The sequence below is a fragment of the Heterodontus francisci genome, chromosome 4 (genome assembly GCF_036365525.1).
Source record: "Heterodontus francisci isolate sHetFra1 chromosome 4, sHetFra1.hap1, whole genome shotgun sequence".
Taxonomy (NCBI): Eukaryota; Metazoa; Chordata; class Chondrichthyes; order Heterodontiformes; family Heterodontidae; genus Heterodontus; species Heterodontus francisci.
Genome location: NC_090374.1, coordinates 40,933,414 through 40,955,350, shown reverse-complemented (window position 1 = coordinate 40,955,350; position 21,937 = coordinate 40,933,414). Strand labels below are relative to the sequence as shown.

At 41.2% G+C, this 21,937-nt stretch overlaps 1 protein-coding gene across 3 annotated transcripts in view; it reads right to left on the bottom strand.

Annotated features, from left to right (window-relative positions):
- snx25 (sorting nexin 25) overlaps positions 1 to 21,937 on the bottom strand; it is a 317,716-nt gene that overhangs the window by 272,269 nt on the left and 23,510 nt on the right. For all 3 annotated transcript variants that reach the window (XM_068029407.1, XM_068029409.1, XM_068029408.1), the window contains exon 3: positions 8,394 to 8,478. In XM_068029407.1, the coding sequence (XP_067885508.1) occupies positions 8,394 to 8,478 (85 nt within the window). The remainder of the gene's footprint in view (positions 1 to 8,393; positions 8,479 to 21,937) is intronic.

The window sequence follows — 21,937 nt, the reverse complement described above, 5'->3', positions numbered from 1 at the left end:
GAGTGATTGCCCTGGACATCAAGGCATCATTTGACTGAGTATGACATCAAGAAGCCCAACCAAACTGAAGTCAATGGGTATCAGGGGAAAAAATCTCCACTGGTTGGAGCAGCAGTGCGCACCATCTACAAGATGCACTGCAGCAACACACCAAGGCTCCTTTGACAGCAATTCCAATCCCACGACTTCTACTACCTAGAAGGACAAGGGCAGCGGATGCATGGGAACACCACCATCTGCAAGTTTCCCTTCAAGTCACACACCATCCTAGCTTGGAAATACAGCGCCATTCCTTCACTGTTGCTGGATCAAAATCCTGGAACTCTCTCCCGAACAGTACTGTGGGTCTACCCGCACCAGATGGACTGTCAGTTCAAGAAGGCAGCTCACCACCACCTTGGGATGGGCAATAAATGATGGCCTTGCCAGCGACGCCCACATCCCATTGATGAAGCAGTTGAAAATGGTTGGGCCTAAGACACTGCCCTGAGGAGCTACTGCATCGAAGTCCTGGGTCCAAGATGGTTGGCCTGCAATGACCACACGATGTTCCTTTGTGCAAGGTATGACTACAGATGTGGAGAGTTTACCCTGATTCCCATTGGCTTCAATTTTACCAGGACTCCTTGATGCCACATTTGGCAAAATGCTGCTTTGATGTTAAGGGCAGTGGCTCTTGCCTCACCTCCTGAAGTTCAGTTCTTTTCCCCATGCTTGGACCAAGGCTGTAATGCAGAGTGAGCTTAACGGAACCCAAACTGAGCATTCGTGAGTAAGTGTCACTCGGTAGCACTGTCAATGACACCTTTCATCACTTTGGTTGAGAGTAGACTGAAGGGATAGTAATTGGCAGGATTTTATTTGTCCTGCTTTTTGTGAACAGGACAGTGGGCAGCACAGTGGCGTAGTGGTTAGCACCGCAGCCTCACCACTCCAGCGACCCGGGTTCAGTTCTGGGTACTGCCTGTGCGGAGTTTGCAAGTTCTCCGTGTCTGCGTGGGTTTCCGCCGGGTGCTCCGGTTTCCTCCCACCTCCAAAGGCTTGCAGGTTGATAGGTTAATTGGCCATTATAAATTGCCCCTAGTGTAGGTAGGTGGTAGGAGAATGATGGGGATGTGGTAGACAATATGGGATTAATGCAGGATTAGTATAAATGGATGGTTGTTGGTCGGCACAGACTCGGTGGGCCGAAGGGCCTGTTTCAGTGCTGTATCTCTAAATAAAAAGAATGAAAAAAAGCTCCTGCAGAAATCTGGCCCTCGGAACCAAAGGCAGACTATTCTCCAACAGGGTGGATTGCTCATTAATTCCACAATCTTAAATTATCTTCCTAAACTTCACATGTGCACCATTATCAAAAACACTCTGACATCTAAGAGAGATCAACTAGGGAGACTTTAAATCGATTAACTCAGTTGCGTCCTCAGAGAATACCAACAAATTTAGGAGGCAGATACATTGCTTTTAAATGCTGCTGATTATACTGCGCACCATTTATGGTCTTCAGATGAATACTGCTGGTATTTTGTAAAATTGCTCCAGGTGGTTTCCCCAATGTTGACATTACATTAACTGGATTATAATGCCCCAACTCACATGTCATTCTTCAAAAAAAAAATCAAGAATACTTTTTTCTTCAGGTCGGGCAGCATCGGTGGAGAGAAGCAGAGTTAACGTTTCAGGTCAGTGACCTTTCATCAGAACTGGCAAAGGTTGAAAATGCAATAGGTTTTAAGCAAATAAAGCGGGGACGGGGGAAAAGAGAACAAAAGGGAAGGTGTGTGATAGGACAGAGGGCCGGAGAGATTAACTGACAATGAGGTCATGGGGCAAAGGCAGAGAGAGTGTGCTAATGGTGTGGTGAAAGACAAAGCATTAGTGCAGAGGGAGTGTTAATGATAGCAGCCTTAGCCAAAAGCACATGAAAAAAACAGTAGGCAGGCACATGATAAAAAACAAAAACAAAATAAAATAAAGTAAAAATTTTAAAAAAAGGTCCAGTCATACTCTGAAATTATTGAACTCAATGTTCAGCGCCTAATTGGAAAATAAGTTGCTGTTCCTCAAGCTTGCGTTGATGTTCGCTGGACACTGCAGTAGGCCCAGGACAGAGATGTGGGCATGACAGCAGGAGGTGTGTGTTGAAATGGTAAGCGACGCAAGCGATGCTGCCAGACCTGCTGTGCATTTCCAGCACTTTGTTTTTATTTCAGATTTCGAGCATCTGCAGTATTTTGCTTTTGCTTTTTTTCTTCTTCAGGTTCTGTCCAGAAATCTAGTTAATTAAGTTCAGGCATATTCGCTAACATAATGTTGAAGATTAGAACAGAACACAAAAAACACCCAGACAACTCAAATCACACTGAAGAAAGAACGTGAGGGAGGAACTGAAGATATCTGCCATACAGGAATGAACGTGCATCCACAGGTCACTCTCAAAGTAAAAACATCTCTCTCTCTCTCCCGTCCTCACTATCTTCCTCACTGTGGAAATTAGTGGCCCATAAGTTTCATAATTTCCAGTATCTGCTTGTGCAGATTAGACTTGTCCAAACCATTTCTGCAACCAACCATATTCTCCTTTGACTGCCTTCTGATCTATCACCAACTCTTTCAGACAGTAACAATCCCAACAATTATTCTCACGACTCCTGAGCATGCTCAGGATAGATTGGAAAGTTGCAAATGTCACCCCACTATTTAAGAAGGGAGGGAGAGAGAAAACAGGGAATTATATACCTGCTAGCCTTACATCAGTCATTGGGAAAATGCTAGAATCTATTCTAAAGGATGTGATAAATGGACACTTGGATAATAATGATCTGATTGGACATAGTCAACATGGATTTATGAATGGGGAAACATGTTTGATGAACCTGTTGGAGTTTTTTTTTGAAGGTGTTACTAACAGAATTGATGAAGGGGAGTCGGTGGACATGGTATACTTGGATTTTTCAGAAGGCTTTTGATAAAAAGTCCCCCATAGGAGACTAGTTAGCAAGATTAAAGCACATGGGATAGGAGGTAATATACTGGCATGGATTAAGGATTGGTTAACAGGCAGAAAGCAGACAGTAGGAATAAACAGGTCATTCTCGCATTGGCAGGCTGTAGCTAGTTGGGTATCGCAAGCATCAGTACTTGGACTCCAGCTGTTTACAATATATATCAATGATTTGGATGTGGGGACCGAATGTAATATTTCCAAGTTCGCAGATGACACAAAGTTAGGTGGGAATGTGTGTTGTGAGGAAGATGCAAAGTGCCTTCAAGGGTATTTGGAGAGACTTAGTGAGTGGGCAAGAACGTGGCTGAAGGAATATAATGTGGAAAAATGTGAGGTTATCCACTTTGGTAGGAGAAATAGATGTGCAGAGTATTTCTTAAATGGTAAGCGATTAGAAAGTGTGGATGTACAAAGGGACCTGGGAGTCCTTTTCAATAACTCACTGAAAGCTAACATGCAGATGCAGCAAGTAATTAAGAAGGCTAATGGTATGTTAGCCTTTATCGCAAGATGATTTGAGTACAGGAGTAGTGAAGTCTTGCTTCAATTGTATAGAACCTTGGTTAGACTGCATCTGGAATAGTATGTGCAGTTTTGGTCCCCTTACCTTAGGAAGGATATTATTACCATAGAGGGAGTGCAACGAAGGTTCACCAGACTTGTTCCCAGGATGGCAGGACTGTCCTATGAAAAAGAATGGGGAAACTGGGCCTGTATTCTCTAGAGTTTCAAAGTATGTGAGGTGATCTCATTGAAACCTACAAAATACTTAAAGGGATAGACAGGGTTGATGCAGCCAAGATGTTTCCCCTGGTTGGGGAGTCTAGAACCAGGGGACAAAATTTCAAAATAAGGGGGAAGCCACTTAGGATAGAGATGAGGAGAAATTTCTTTACTCAGAGGGTTGTGAATCTTTGGAATTCTCTACCTCAGAGGGCTGTGGAAGCTCAGTCATCGAATATGTGTAAAGCAGAGATTGACAGATTTCTAAATACCAATGACATAAGGGGATATGGGTTAGTGTGGGCAAAAGGCATTGAAGTGGATGAACAGCCATGATCATATTGAATGGCAGGGCAGGCTCGATGGGCTGAATGGCCTACTCCAGTTCCTATGCTCACATTTTTTTTCACATTGCTTCTCTTGCACCAAGTCATGGCTGCTCTCATTAAGTGATATTTTTGTAACAATGAATTCTCACAATGCATTCTGTTGAATTTGTCTTTCACAAGAAAGAATCTGCATGTGCAAACACCTATCCTCTGTTTGCCAAAAGACTGGAGTGGGATAACTAAACCTGCATACTGGCAGCCCTTGAGCATTAAGAATTAGAGTATAGCTTTGCCTTTATGATCTCAGATTTCTCAGAAAAAAAATAAATGTTCATGTACTTCTACTGGTCATTCATTTGTATAGGTGAAAGGATGGTGAATTGACAACCAGTACCATTTTACATCTTTTCAGGTGATAACCTAATTTACTGCTTCTGTTCCTCCTCGCAGATGAAATGAAGTGCCATATTTGGCACTATATCAATAAAACATTATTACAGCTTGGTTTCACTCTCCTGGTTCAATGCTATTGATTTTTACATAGGGTGCTGAAACTAATCAACTTCAGTGACAAGTCACTATACGGAAAATATAATGTACTTCATCTGATTGGGACTGCTACAAATGGACAAAGGATTAAAGTGACTGAGCAGCAATACCTAAATAGGGAAAAAGAAAAAAAGACTTGCATTTATATAGTGCCCTTCACAATCTCAGAACGTCCCAACGTGCTTTACTTTTGAAATGCAGTCACTGTTGTAATGTAGGAAACGCAGCAGCCAATTTGTGTACAGTAAGATCCCATAAATAGAAATGTGATAATGACCAGATAATCTGTTTTGTTATGATGATTGAGGGATAAATATTGGCCAGAACACTGGGGAAAACTCCCCTCTTCTTCGAAATACGATCATATCTTTTATGTCAGACAGATGCAGACAGAGCGTTGGTTTAACGTCTCATCTGAAAGACAACACCTCCAACAGAGCAGCACCTCCTCAGTACTGCACTAGAGAGTCACCCAAGATTTTTATGCTCAAGTCTTCGAGTGGGGCACGAACCCACAATGTTCTGACACAGAGACAAGTGTGTTACTAACTGAGCCACAACTGATATCTGAAACTACGCACCCAAAACTGAAATGCAGAATTATGTATCACAGTGGATTAGATGGAATCCAGTTTCAAATCAAGCGGACAATAGATGTAATGGGGCAGCCGAGATGTGCTCTGCCCCAATTTTCAATCATTGCCCACTCAAAAACAGGTGACCTGCATTTGAAAAATCAGTGACCCCCATGTCATCCAAATTGATATTTGGAAAGCAACATTAATTAGCTCTGCTGGAAATATGCTACAAATGTTTGTTACAGTGTGTGGTAGGGGAGGGCAGGAAGGACAGAAAGTTCTTCTAATCTCTGTTGAGAGTTATTCACTTTGTGCTGTGTCAGCAAGTTTTGCTCGCACTGTCCTGGATCGCAGCCTTTCTCAAACCTCTGCTTCCATTGAAACTAAATTCATAACAGAACCTAAGTCAAGGGGCCAAGTTTATTATCTTTGTCTCAACTCTCTTCAATGCATCACTGTGCCATTGAAATTAATATATAATCTAATTTACAAAATGAAGTTAAATGTTTAAAATAACTTGTTCAAACGCACAAAAATGTTCTTTTGATGCATACATATTCACCAGTACAACATTATATTGATCAGATACTTTCAGTGAAAGATCAACACCACCCAAAACCTTTTGATTCTTTATAATGGACATTTTAAAATAAAAACAGAGAGTGCTGGAAATACGGAGCAGGTCAGGCAGCTTCTGTGGAAAGAGAAGCAGAGTTAACATTTCTGGTCTGTGACCTTTCACGTTAACTCTGCTTCTCTCCACAGATGCTGCCTGACTTGCTGAGTATTTCCAGCATTTTCTATTTTTATTTCAGATTTCCAGCATCTGCAGTATTTTGCTTTTATCTCTTTTTTTAATTCTTTCATAGGATGTGGGCACCACGGGCAAGGTTCGCATTTGTTGTCCATCCCTAATTGCCCTTGAACAACTGAGTGGCTTGCTAGGCCATTCCAGAGGGCAGTTAAGAGTCAACCACATTGCTGTGGGTCTGGAGTCACATGTAGGCCAGACCAGGTAAGGATAGTGGATTTCCTTCCTCTGGCACGGACATGGTGGGCCAAAGGGCCTGTTTCTGTGCTGTATAACTCTATGACATTAGTGAACCAGATAGGTTTTTACAACAATCGATGATCGTTTCATGGCACCATTACTGAGTCTAGTTTTCAATTCCAGATTTTTAATCGAATAATTGAATTTAAATTCCACCAGCTGCATGGTAGGATTTGATCCCATGTTCCCAGGGCATTAGCCTGGGCTTCTGGATTACTAGTCCAGCGACATTACCACTACACCACCATCCCCCTTCATCATGTACACATTTCCTGTTCCTATACGCAAGGCCAAATCACATTTGTCCACAATAAAATCCAGCTGCCAATCTCTCTTACACTGGTAACCTGGCCATCTAGCTTCTGCATCATTAGCAAGTTTTATATTATCTAATCACCCTTCTCATACCATTTCCCAACAGTTTGAGAAGCAAGGGAACCTAGCTCTCCATTAAAAGCCGCCCCAGCCAAAGCTTTTTCTATGTAGCACTTTGCTGCTTTTGATTGTCAAGGTAATTTGCAATATACTTGACAATTCCATGACCCATTAATTCCAAATGCCATTTTTGTTGTTTGCTCTCTTCCTCCCTGCCCTACCATTTTTTCATTCTTCTTCCATTTCTCTGATTGTAGAAGGCACCCAGTACACTGCAGTACGATTAAACAGGAGCCCTCCAGTACATTATGCAAGTGCTTGTTTTTCATATGTGAGTCCAAATGGTGAGCATGAGCAGGGTTATTCAGCTGTGGGGATGATTACAGCAGAGGCAGAGCTAAACCTCACAGACACTTTCCACTGTATAGCAATCACAAACAGGAATTCTGATTTGCAACTCTCATCCCAGACAAGATCTACAAACTCAGCAAATAGCTGGGATCAAACATGGGACCTTCCTGACTTAGATGGTCTAGTACTACAATTCATATTTAAACACTGAGCCTGTATAGTTTATCTTTTTAATGCTTGTATGTATAACATTATTTCTGAAAAGGCAAGTAAACTATACCTACTTACTACCAATTTAGTTAGCTCCTCAAAAGAATTCCACAATATACATAAGGAATGATCTTAGTTTAGTTCAGTTTAGAGATACAACACTGAAACAGGCCCTTCGGCCCACCGAGTCTGTGCCGACCATCAACCACCATACTAATCCTACACTAATTCCATATTCCTACCACATCCCCACCTATCCCTATATTTCCCTACCACCTACCTATACTCGGGACAATTTATAATGGCCAATTTACCTATCAACCCGTAAGTCTTTGGCATGTGGGAGGAAACCAGAGCACCCGGAGGAAACCCACGCAGAGACAGGGAGAACTTGCAAACTCCACACAGGCAGTACCCAGAATTGAACCCGGGTCACTGGAGCTGTGAGGCTGCGGTGCTAACCACTGCTCATTACTATTAAATTCATTCCTATTATGTCCATACTCTTTAAATGAACATAGAGAGTTTCATGTAAAACCCTGTGGATTTGATCCCCCTTGTGATGTGAAACTAGCTGGTCTACAATTTCCAGGTTCATCTTGAATACTGGGGGTAGCACTCAGTATCCACCAATGCTCAGATACAGAATCTGTATTCATGCGCTCCTAAAAATAGCAGCCAGAACCTAACTTGAATTCTAGGGTATTCATCTGGTTAGGTTGGCCTGAAGGCATTTATTCCTTAGGTTTCTTCCTAACACATGTTTCCTTTGCATCTGCATGATCTGACTTTCAATAAACAGCAATAAGCGATGGGAAACCAAAGATAAATGGAACAGCCCTCTGCAACCCCAGTAATAACAACGAGTTTTAGAAAAGCTGAAAAAAATGATTGTGATATTTCTTTAAAAAAAGTTGAAAATACTGGGACTGTGACACTAGAACAGGAAGTTAAAATAAACATTAGCCATTTTATTTCAGTATGCAAATTATTTTTTTAATATTCATGAGTTTGCATTATTTGCCATCACAAACATGCTATTTGTTTCTATACCAATTATTTTTCAATGCCTTTGGATAAAGAGCCCAGACCTCAAGCATGTTTTACATTCATAACATACTCCCCAATCTGAGGATTTATAGCGATTACTTCAACTCAATTAACAATGCACTTTTCCTTGAAAAACCATCCTTTAAGAATTATCAAAAAAACATTCATACCTTCTTTCAAAGCTTTATCCATGTTGTGCGACAGGACTACTCGTCGTGTTTGCACAGGTTCAGATGAATTGCCTGACAGACGGCCCTGAAATTAAATATTTAAGTATCATGAACTTATTCGTCCAGAGCACAAATACCATTTGATTTTATGTTTCTTGTTCTTTGAAAAAAAAGCTACAAACTAATTCATTGCAAGTTGCCAACTCTGGCTGGATTTAATCCTAGGATTTTAATTATATGACATCCTGCCCTGCTCCCACCATTAATCATCCAACACATCCATCCTCATGGCACACCAACTGGAAAGCCAATAGACTCAACTGGATGATTCTTTTTCCCTAACTGCTATATTTTTTCTTAAAACTACAAAAGTGTTCAAAGAAAATGGGACAAAAAACATTTTCTTTAATGCTCCTGCAATTTTTCTCCCAAGTTGCCTGTAGCAGGGTTCTGGAAATTTATCTTTAATTCCTGGAGACTCCAGGACAATACTGGAGGGTTGGCAACCCTAGCTCTAGCACAGTGGCTGTAATATCCAACAAGTAGCTTGACACGGCTTGGATACCACTCCTATCTGTCAGTTTGTTAGCACTGGTTCCTGGATTTCCTTTCCTTCGTCTTTCAAAGTGGTTCTGCATTCACACTGCTATTAGATGATGTGAACTATCATTTTATTTCTGGTCAATATGAGATGCAGGATATTAGTGATATATGTTTTGAGGATGATGGGTAGATCTGAAATTCTTTGATTCCCCAGTAAATTTGGAGTGGCCATGAACCACTATAAATAAAAACTCTCAGTTTTAGCAGTGTGCTACTGAATTTTTTTTAAATTGTACAAGCATATGGAGTGCCATCAGCCCTTTTACTCGAGCTTGAAAGTTAACAATTTTAGAACTGGTGGAATCAAAGGTCAACACATTATGTGCAGAACTTTCGATATAACACTGACCAGAAAATCATTACTTAACTAATAAGCAAGAGACCTGGAGAATACAAAACAGTCGGGAACAAACAAGGCCATTTAGTCCATTTAGCTTATCACTTCAAAGAGTACACTTGTGTAATCATCTCTCTTATGCACCGGACAGTTCCCAGACTTCCATCAATAAGGGATAATATTAAAAGCTCATGAAATAACTGGATCAGTTGTCCTCAAAATTTTGATGTCATAACAGACTGCTTCTCACTAAATTCAGGTTTCTTTCATTAATGGCAGCTTTTTTTGTTGTTATATTTCCAAGTCAACTATTTTCTCTTAAATAAAAGATTTGCTGTTGAAGGAATGCATCTCTTTCATTTTCTCCAGTCTCCCAGACCAAGCATCTCTTGAGGTGAGGGTGGATGCTTGAGTGCTCCCAGGCCTCGGTCAATGCTGTCTGGCCAGTGTTTACAAGATGGAAGATAACTTAGGATCATAACCGCATTGTGTTATGAAATTGAATTCAATAAATCTGGTAATTTACAGTCGTAATAAATTTGGCCCATCGAGTCCATGCCAGCTCTCTGTGGAGCAGTCCTGTCAGGCCCATTCCTCCACTCGATCCCCGTAGTCCTGCAAGTTAATTTACCTCAGGTGCCCATCCAATTTCCTTTTGAATTTCCATTTGTAGCCTAGCTTCCAAAAAATTAACCACAAAAGCTTCTGGAATGTTGTATAAACCCAACTGGTTCACCAATGCCCTTCTACTGCCTCAAACTAGTCTGGCTACAATATGACCCAATCACATATTACATGGTTGTTTCTTAAATGCCCTGTGAAATGGACTAACAAACCACTCAGTTGTAAAAACAGTTGTTTCAATCAGTGGCTCAACTTCACTTTTTCAAAACAACTGTGCAAATCCAGAGGATGGCTCTCCCCTGAGTTTTGAGCTACAATAAGTAGATCCCCCAGCAGTCAGAGCCAAGACTGATTATTTACAAAATTAAGCCCATAACTCCGTCAATCCTCAGTACACCAATCCTGTACAAACTTGGTACGGTTAACTATTAACAAAAAAATCCGTTATTTTGGCCACTGGTCACACAATTCAGACAGGCCTTTGAATTTGTGCACTTCAGTGGCAAAAAAAAGAGTGGGACTGAAGCTGCTATAATCATTTAAAATTGTATTTAGGCAATTTTTTTTTTAAATACTGCTATCAATGTTAGATTTAGGCATGTGTCGAAGTATCCAATGAATGATTAACTCGAAGAACTAATTTTTTTATTCGTTCATGGGATGTGGACGTGGCTGATTAGGCCAGCATTTATTGCCCATCCTTAACTGTGTTAGAGAAACTTCCAAGCCTGTTTGTGAAGAAGACACTGAGACTAGGATGCTTTGCCGGAGATTATTTATTGCTCATCACAGAGCTTACTTCTACACTCCTAACAACACCCCCAGATAGTGCTGGCTGGCTCTTCTTTATATATACACACTTGAATGCAATTAACTAATTAACACCCAACACCTGTTCACCCTATTATCTTGAACTACCAGGTATTTATCATCCATGAACAGAACTTCAGACCCTAACAACTACCCTTGAGAAGGTGGTGGTGAGCTGCCTTCTTGAACTGCTGCAGTCCTTGGGATGTAGGTACACAAACGGTGCTGTTAGGAAGGGAGTTCCAGAATTTTAACCCAACAAAAGCGAAGGAATGGCAATATCATTCCAAATCAGGATGGTGTGTGGCTTGGAGGGGAACTTGCAGGTGGTGGTGTTCCCATGCATCTGCTGCCCTTATCCTTCTAGGTGGTAGAGGTCACAGGTTTGGAAGGTGCTGTCTAAGGAGCCTTGGTGAGTTTCAGCAGTGCATCTTGTTGATGGTACACACTGATGCTCACTGTGCATCGGTGAAGGGAGTGAATGCTGAAGGTGATCGATGGGGGTACCAGTCAAGTGGGCTGCTTTGTCCTGGATGGTATCGACCTTGAGTGTTGTTGGAGCTGCACCTATCCAGTCAAATGAATAATATTCCATCACATTCCTGACTTGTGCCTTGTAGATGCATAGATACATTTATATAGTACACTTCACAAACTTAGGGTGCGCGAAAGTGCCATGAAATACTCTTGAAATATAGTCATTTTTGTAATGTAGGAAATGCAGCAGCCAATTTATACACAATATGGTCTCACAAACAGCAATGTGATAATGACCAGATAATCTGTTTTTAAGTAATCTCGATTGAGGAATAAATATTGGCGGGGACACTAGGGAGAACTCATCTGCTCTCCTTCAAAATAGTGCTGTGGTATCTTTTACATCTACCTGAGGGCAGACAGGGCTTTGGTTTAACATCTCATCTGAAAGGTAGCACCTTCAACTGGGCAGCACTCACTCAGTACTGCACTAGAGTGTCAGCCCAGATTTTATCCTTAAGTCGCTGGAGTGAGACTTGAACACACAACATTCTGACTTAGAGATAAGAATGCCACCCATTTAGTCACGGGGACTGAAAATCATAAAGGTGACAAAAAGTAAGATAAACACCAGCAATTAAGTCAATGTTTTTATTTTGTGTGAATAAAACCTGATCTACCATCAGGAAATATGCTCTTCATTCTTATTTATTGAAGGAAGATCTGATGCTGAAGGCGATCATGAAAAACTGCAGGGCATTGCTCTAACATTACAACCTACATATGTTCCATGATTGCATCTGCTTGTTCCAAATGGGTTGGGAACATAGTGTTCCTTAGCTAAATATTATTCATAGCTCTCAGCAGTTTAAAACTGTAGCATGCCACTTAGAAATTGGAAATATATCCAAATAGCCCAGTTTGGGAAAGACTGCTAGTATACTCAAATTCAAGGCTGACTCAATGCAACTTAATATACATAATTTTTAATAAATGCATTCTATTATATTTTACAAAGATGTTAAAGACAGAAAAGCCTGAAGAGATTCCCAACTCCAAACTGTGGATCCCAACTGTGTTACCATGGTTTTAGGTTCAGCATCTACAGTGGTAACCTTGTCAAAAGCTAAATGTAAAGTACTTCTGCGCAGCACCTGCTGCAAAACAAGCTCTCTCTTTGAATAATGTAGCTCAGTTTGTAGGTGGTGTTACAGGGCTTTGTGTTTTTTGATTCTCAAGCTGAGCGCTCAGCCTCAGTCAGCCCAACAACTAAAGGGAGGCAGAGATGGCACAGGAGAAAAGGCATCGTTGAGAAAGTCAATTCAGGCCATCCCTCCAGCTAATTATGGCACAGCAGTCACAGAGACTTGAAAGCAGCTCGACTCCCCACGCTGTCAGGTAATAGTTTGCAGCACAGGAAGGGGGAAAATAATACTAAAGCAAATCTTTCTAAATGTAATGGTCAAGATAAGCTGCAAGGACCAAGATTATTTTTGCACAATTCCTTTTGTATCTTATAAAAACGCTACTGTATGATCACACAAGCAAACACACAAAAGACACCCCACTTCTCAGCAGCATAATCCCTCCCAGACCTGGACTGTTGCAAATGTTCTTTTAAAAGATATACAGTAGTTGTGCCTATACACTGCAGAAGCCACCTTGTATGCACAACAGCTCCTGCTAGAACTATAAAAAGTAACCTCTGGCTTGAAAATTCTCAATGTTATATTTATCACATGGACAAAGTTGTGTACTTACTATGTGTACCATCCATGAAATGAAGAGTTGGATTTATATAGCAGCTTAATTTCCCACAGGACATCAAATACAATGAGCTCCTTTGAAGAGCAGTGACTGCTTTTATAAATGCATTTTAAAAGCAAAGGATGCCCAGAAACAGCAGTGAGATGAATCACTAATTCATCTGTTTTTGGTGGTACTGGTTGAGGGAGGAATGCTCCTCCTGGAAACAGAACTCCCTGCTCTTCTTCGAAAGGTGCCATGGAGTCTTCAGGAAACAATCAAATCGCTGGAAGGCAGGGCATCACTGGAAGATAAGCACCTCCAACCCTGCAGCTTTCCCTCAGGATAGTACAGATTACATCATCCCTGACCAGGCTGCTGCCATCTGCTCACATCAGTGTGCTGCAACTCAGCTCCAAGGACATTAAAGACTGATTAACAAGGCTAAAACTTCACATGCAACTTAATTTTGTTCAAATTATTTGCTTAACATGTGTTCGAACACTGCTAAAAAAAACAATGACAACGCAAGCAGCACTGAAGTGGCTTTTCTCAGCCATCGTAGAGTAATTCCTTCATTTGTATTCTTCTAAACAGCAATGACATCTACCCATGGTGGGTCACTGCAAATTATCAAGGATTACAGTTGAATAAACATTGCCCAAGCTGGATGTGACTGCAAGGAAAAGCTTCTGTCTCCTCATTTTGTAAATTGGCTACCCAAAAAAGTCCAAGAGACACATGCTAATAATTGGTTTGCTGCCAAGAATTAGTGTACTCAGTGTTAAGACTGACCGCTCAAGACAAAGCCTCCAATCAAAATGTATAATTCTGATTGCGGTGGGAGAAACACACTGTTGATTCAGTCCCGCCACTCCACAGATCGCCTAACATATCACTTTAAACTTTCCAAATTAAAGAAAACCACAGCCAAATTTACCATCTATTAACCCCTGAATGAGGCTAACAAAAGCAGGTGTCTTTAGATCAACAAATTAACTGTTTAATTAGAAAAACTAAATTCTTAAACACTATTAAGATGTAAACAACATTTAAAGTAGGAAACATTAGAGTCCTTGCAGATTTACACTCCTGCCGAAGTGGAATCTTCCAATGTGGAACAGTCCAAGGTTGCTTGAAGTCCTCATAGCTGTCCGATGGGGGAAAAAAAGGGTTCTTCGACAGTAGGACAGTCAGTAGTTTATTTTCAGAAGCTGAAGTGATGCTCTTCTTTTCCAGTGATGAATTCAGCAATGAACAACTTGTAGACACTTTTCAATGAATCAATTTGGCTTTAGAATTGTTTTGAGGGGTGAAAAAGTGATCAGTCTAAAATTCACCTTTCTTTAGTTTAAATTATCAGAGAACTCGGTTAGGTTCATGCTGGTCCAGCTGTCTGTCTGTGTCTGTTAACCGCGTCTCAAAAGCCAGTTTTTCAGCTAGTTTCAAATGTCAATCGGCAACATTGTATCTAGTGTCCTTGGTCCTGAGTGGCTGTTGCCTATGGAAACGAGAATGCATTCTTTGACTCACAGTCCCTGGAGCTGGCTGTCTTAAAGCAGCACTGATCCTTTCCAAGCCTTAAAGACACACCGCATACTTCCTGGAAAAAAGTCTAAGAGACATATGATAATAACTGGTTTGCTGCCAAGAATTAGTGTACTCAGTGACAGCACAAACGATGACAGGTGTCGGCAGGTCAGATAGGTTGAAATGATTGGAAACCATAGTCAGATATGCAACCCATCAATTCAATATAGGATGACATCAAAGGTTTCAGCAGAGAAGAAAGCAATCAAACTATTAAAAAAAGATTTTGAGAATATGGAAATTTGGTCATCTAGTGTCCCAAATTGATTACGACATTCTAGATCTCCAAACAAGAGAAAACAGGCCTTTGTGTTGAATGGAAGTCAATCAAATAAACTGAATGATAACAGAGACTTCAGTTTATTATGTTCTCAGCAGCCACGATAGGAAAAACAAAACACACAATATTACACAGTGAATGTCCAACCAAACCAATACTCCCGACCAGCAAAGAGAACTATTCAAGTGGTGCACACCACTGCCTCCAGTACAACAGATTTGGTTCTGTAAACAGGCAGAAGTGAAAATGTCACCATTGTGAGCACACCTATACCACTTGGAACAAATATTTCTGAAAAAACAAAAGGAATACAGGGTCCTTCACAACCATGAAGTGCCTCAAACTCGTGAGCACCACCTGCTCTGTAGATTAGGAAGAGTTTTCACTTACACGAGTACAGTCGATGCTGTGTACAAACAACTCAAATTATTTGTCCATTAGACATGTATAGTAGTGGGTTTGACTGCACATGGCAACACAGAAGCAGAATTTAGTGTGAGCTACTAGGCAGCTGTAGTACTAACAAGAAGCTACAATGCTGGCCAAATTTCAAACAAAGCTTGGCAGTTAACATTCAGTCACCATTAACTGGTGCATTCTCCATGGCAACGCCTCTACCAGGGTTCACTTGCCAACCAATCAGCACTCTCTTCTCATACAGTATAAATTTGTTGTTCTCCTTACATTGGTATTCTTGCGGATTGTCCTGAAGCAAGACGAAAAGCTTCAACATAATGTCTCTATTTTCAGTAATTTAGATAAAAATACAACTTGTATTTCAGTGTTTACCCTCAGGTTATTGCACCCTGTTCGCTCGGCTGACAGACAGCCATATCTGGGGGATCCAGATAATTCTCTGGCTTATCTACTCCAACTGCCTCTGTCTAATTAGAGTGATGGGGGTTAGAAAGTCAGGTTGTAGTGCTGAAGGAGGTTACAGAGATAGGGAGGGGCAAGGCCATGGCGAGAGATTAAAAAAATAAACTTTTAAATTGGAGACATGGAGGGAGGGGAGATGCAGGACCCAATGTCGATCATAAAAGAACTGAGGCGATGAGAAAGTGGGACTTGATCCAGGAGAGGATACAGGTAGGATTTTGGATGAGCTGTTGGTGAGGATGGGAAAACAGCCAGGAGAGCAATGGAATATTTGGGACTGGAGGTAACAGAGCCATAGAGAGTTTCAGCAGCAGTGTGTTATGGGACCTGCAACAGTGGAAGTTGATGGCCTTAGTGATTTAGAGGATATGGAGTCAAAAGCTTAGTCCAGGAGTCGAATAGGATGCAAAGTTGTGAATTGTTCAGTTCACTCAGAGAGTGGCTGGGAAGGGAGTTGTAATCAGTGGCGAAGATGTGGAGTTTATTGCTAGGACTAAAGTCAATGACTTTGGCTTTACCAATATTAACTGAGGAAATTGCATTTCATGCAAGACTGAATGCCAGACAAGCAAGCTAACAGCACAGAGGCAGTGGGCAGATAGAGGCAGTGGAGTGGTAGAGCATGATGTTGTCAATGTACACTTGGAAGCTGATCTCATGCATTCAGGGCAGCATAAAGGTGAGAAAGCGGAGAGGGCCAAGAATAGATCCTTGAGAGGACTCCAGAGGTAACGGGACAGGTGTGGGAAAAGAAGCCATTGCAGAAACTGTTCTGGCTACAGTGGCCAGTTAAGAGTAGAATCGAACAAAGAAGACTGACCACTGGGCTGGACAATGAAGAAGTGGTGTTGGAGGCTGGTGTGGTCAACCATGTCAAAGGCTAGAGAGGTCAAGGAGGACGAGGAAGAAAAATGTCAGAGAAACTCGCTCTCTGAATAAAACTGTGTTAATGCAGTGGCAGGGGTTGAAAGCTGACTGGAAAGATTTGAATATGGAGTTATGGAAAAATATGCCATTGATAATGGACAATCTATTCAAGTACTTTGAGGAAAAAAGTTGTAGAAGAGGGCACAATCATCTGTAAAGGGTCGAGGAAGGGGATGGTGATGGCTTTGAATAGAAGTTGGGAAAATATCTGAGCAGAGGGAACCATTTGTCATGTCAGCTAGCATGAAAGCCAGGAAAGAACGTTAGATGGTCAGCAGTTTAGCAGAAATGGGAGTAAAAGGGAGTAGGAGGTAGGAGAGGGCACGATAGATTAAATGAGAGGGTAAAACTGTGGCAGGAGTTCAATGTGGGGAAGTGTGAGGTTAGCTACTTTGTACCTACGAAAAATAGATCAGCGTATTTTTAAATGGTAAGCTAGGAACTTTGTAGGAGCAGAGAGAGATTTGGGGATCCAAGTACATAAACCATTGTATCAAACGTATGAAGGAGATGGAAGAGACACTAGAGAAAGACACAAGATTAGAGTTTTGGGAAAGGTTTGCCTTTTGGGCAAGGGGAAATGGGGAGAGAGGCAACTCAAATGGTCTTAATCTTCCTGGCAGAACACAAAAGTGATGCTGTGCCTCCACTGTGCTAAATACTGCCCATGCACATGTAATTTTTTAATCAGTTGGGGCAGCTTAAGATTGATAACAAGGACTTCAAACTGTGCACTTCCCAGTTCATTTACTGGAGGTGGTTGGATTCCAGACAAATACGTAAGCTGTGGAATTGCCTACAAAGTCTCAAATGTCAATTTTCAAATCTTGCATTGTTAACAAGAGTCTTTCATCAACACATTTTTAATTGTGCTACAAATCACTGTAGACCACACAAGACACTGCCACTTGGTATGGAATTAAGTGCTGCAAGCTTTTATTACAATATATAAATCCTATTTATTTTTCTTTACCAAAATAATAAAGTTAGGCAGAGTTATAATCCACACAATGCCATGTAAAAACAGAGTGAGACGACCTCATGGAGTGAGGTTTGATACAAGGTGTCAGCTCTGGACTGACCCCCGAATTATACTCGTACTTTTTTTTTATTCGTTCATGGGATATGGGCGTTGTTGACAAGGCCAACATTTATTACCCATCCCTAATTGCCCTCGAGAAGGTGGTAGTGAGCTGCCTTCTTGAACCGCCTCAGTCCATGTGGGGTAGGAAGGGAGTTTCAGGATTTTGACCCAATGACAGTGGAGGAACAGTGATATGGTTCCAAGTCAGGATGGTGTGGGACTTGGAGGGGAACTTGCAGGTGGTGGTGTTCCCATAGAGCTTCTGCCATTGTCCTTCCAGGTCACGGGTTTGGAAGGTGCTGTCGAAGGAGCCTTGGTGCGTTGCTGTAGTGCATCTTGTATATGGTACACACTGCTGTCACTGTGTGTCGGTGGTGGAGGGAGTGAATGTTTGTGGGTGGGCTGTCAATCAAGCAGGCTGCTTTGACCTGGATGGTGTCGAGCTTCTCAAGTGTTGTTGGAGCTGCATCCATCCAGGCAAGTGGAGAGTATTCCATCACACTCCTGATTTGTACGTTGTAGATGGTGGACAGGCTTTGGGGAGTCAGGAGGTGAGTTACTCACCGCAGGATTCCTAGCCTCTGACCTGCTCTTGTAGCCATGGTATTTATATGGCTACTCCAGTTCAGTTTCTGGTCAATGGTAACCCCCAGGATATTGATAGTGAGGGATTCAGTGATCATAATGCCATTAAATGTCAAAGGAAGATGGCTAGATTCTGTCTTGTTGGAGATGTTCATTGCCTGGCACTTGTGTGGCGCGAATGTTACTTGCCACTTATCAGCCCAAGCCTGGATATTGTCAAGGTCTTGCTGCATTTCTACACGGACTGCTTCAGTATCTGAGGAGTCACGAATGGTGAACATTGTGCAATCATCAGCAAATATCGCCACTTCTGACCTTATAATTGAAGGAAAGTCATTGATGAAGCAGCTGAAGATGGTTGGGCCTAGGAAAATACCCTGAGGAACTCCTGCAGTGATGTCCTGGAGCTCAGATGATTGACCTCCAACAACCACAACCATCTTCCTTTGCACTAGGTACAACTCCATCCAGCAGAGTGTTTTGCTCCTGATTCCCATTGACTCCAGTTTTGCTAGCACTCCTTGATGCCATACACGCTCAAATGCTGCCTTGATGTCAACTCTCACCTCACTTCTTTGAGCTCTTTTGTCCATGTTTGAATCAAGGCTGTAATTTTGCATTGCTGTGCACCATGTCAAGCTGGCAGTATACTCCAGTCTTCAAGCCCCATTATTTTTCAATAATGTTTCTATGAATCAGACAACCCTTCTTTTAAAGAAATATGGGAATCATATAAACTCCCTCCAGATCAGCTGCAGCAATAAGACGCAATTACAAATCTATCAGTGAGATTTTGCTATGCTCACACCGACAATCTCCTTTAGCTCCTCCAAAGTATTTCTGTAGCTGTTTTAGCAATTTCCTAAAATTTTCGGTAACATTCCAGTTCTCTTTCCCCTTTATGCAGGATATAGATTGCAATATTAATAGTTGTCAGTTTCTGATTTTTTTTTCTCTACGAATGGAGATTCACAATATTAGTGTGCTGCCGCAACCATTTTGAGAGTTGCCACATACAGCTTAACATGAGCCTGGGGTGATTAAAGAGAACAGCCAAGAAAAGGGAACATTTTGGGACTCATCCCATTTCTCTACTGGATCCAGCACAAGAAAAACACAGTTACAACTACTAAGCTCTTCAAACAAAACTGTGGGAAAATGCTTTGACAAGCTTCTTGAAAGAAAATGGTTATAAACTATTTCAGAATGTGCTGCACAAATTCCTTATATAGTAGTTAAAACAGTGCATTCACCAGTGACAAGAAACCTGACCCGCCTGTTGCTGTTTATATTAAAATTTTTCAGATGCCAACATTTATACAGCTCTTATAGAATAGTAAAACTGTCCCAAGGTGCTTCACAGGAGCATTAACAAACAAAAGTTGACAACATGATAATTTGCTGCAGCTAAAAATGTCCATTTTAACTACAACCGAACTGCTGATCCATGTTTAGAATGGACAGCTGGATCTTCCTCAACGTCTTCTTTGCCTATACAATAGATAAAGATTATATCTGAAGTGTCAAGAAGTCATGTATAATCCCAGACTATATTAACCTAAATAGCACAATATCAACTGTTATTTAATAAAAGTGAACTTTTTTCAAAAACTGCACCATTGAATTTAAATTCGCTGTGTTGCAAGTTCACAAACACAAGATAAAATCCTTACGTGTCAATATGACCCAACAGTCCATACTACTTAGGCCTCAGATGCCACTTCTTTCAGCTTATGCATAAAAATATTGAACAGAGCACTTCAACTAATCTATAGTTTAAAAAATATACTTTAAAGGCCCAAGTTTTTTAAACTTCTTCAGGAAAGTTTTTTAGTATTGATTTGAGCTCAGGCTTCAGCCCAATTTGCAATACACAACTGCAACAGTACCAGCATCAGAACGAACTCAACTAGCACAAAATAACACCAATAAAAACATCCCTCACAACCGTAATGGTCTCCAAGGGCTTTGATATACCCCAGGTCTCAGCGCTAGATTCACTTTTGCCTTTGGTATAAATGTAATACATTTTGGGAGAAAATACAGGAATGGGAGTTATACACTCAATGGACTGCAGCAGTTCAAGCAGCAGCTCACTATCACCTTCTCATGGGCAATAAATGCTGGCCTAACATCCTGTGAATGATTTAAAAAATGGAAAAATACACTGAAGGCAGTAAATGAACCTAGTCTAAATAAATGAATGAACATAGGTACCTGACTAGAATTCCTTGCACGTGCAAGTCGAAAAAGCCATAAACAAAGGCTGACAACATTTTGCATTTTACAGACAGGAGCATAGAGTACAAGGGTAAACAACTAATGCTACATTTGTACAAGGCAATGGTTTGGTTACAGTTGGCATACTGTATGTAGTTTTAGGCACTCCATTATAGAATTACCACTTAAGTCACAGTAAGCATAAAGAGTCACCAGGATGATGGCAGGGTGGGAAATTATAGCATTCAGGAGACACATGAGCTACTCAGACTGATGTAGGGACAGTTAAAAGGAGATTTGTCCACGACCGAATGTTGCAGACTGACACATTCCAAGGTCCAGGACTACGTGCTGAGGGACGCACTAAAGCTAGGGGCAGCCGCGGCAAAGGCTCAATAGGGAAAGACCACTGTGTAAGGTCCCCCCCCCCACCAACTGAGGGGCTGGTTCCATGGAAAACCCCTCGAATTGTAGCCAGAAAATATCTGTTTGCTGTAAAATGTACATGGCATGTCAAATGAAATGGAAGGGTTGTGAGGCAACTCACTCCTGTACCAAAGGAAACTGATCTCCTTTGCACTCTTTGTATTATTTTGACTTGGTGCTTTTTGGAACTGTTTTGTAACATATTTTTGACAGATTTTTATGAATAAAGTATATTTTGCAAATAAAAAAAACGTTAAAAGGAGATTTAGAAGAGAATTGTAAAATAATTAAAAGGTTTGATAGGGTGAAAAGGGAAAGGATATTTCCTCTGATTGGGAAGTCAATGGCAATTTAAAATAATCATTAAGGGAGGAAGAAGAGGGGTTAGAAAAAATCTATTTGCATATACTGCTTTACCACAGGAAGTGGTTGAGGCAGAAACACAGCAACTTTTAAGGGAAATTTGTTTGAAGCAGACAAAAGGCACTGTGCTACAGAGAACAAGTGAAGCTCTGGAATTAGTTTCGGTTGTTCCAGCAAAACCAGCACAGACAGCATGATTCGAATGACCTTGCTGTGTACTGTAAACTCCAATGGCTCTTATAGGGCCTGGTATTTCTACATCCAAAACCGAGAGTCATTGCATTCTTTCAACTTAAGTTTCAAAAGCTAAACATTTCTGCCATTCGCTCAATAGATTCAAGTGACCAAGTCTTGCTCAGAAGAGGGAGATCCACACTTCTGGAACACTTAAACATTACAAATCAACAGCAACAAATCACAGAGGAGATGGTGTTTGGACCCAGTGCAAACATCAGTGCATGGTGTTACAAGAGTTTTGTTTTTGTCTTGAAAACTTAGAATTCTGTAGATTTTTAAAAACTGAGGAAAGGATTTTTCTCTGTGGACATTGATTGCTGAAACTTGATGGGTTTGGACTGAGTGAAATACACAGA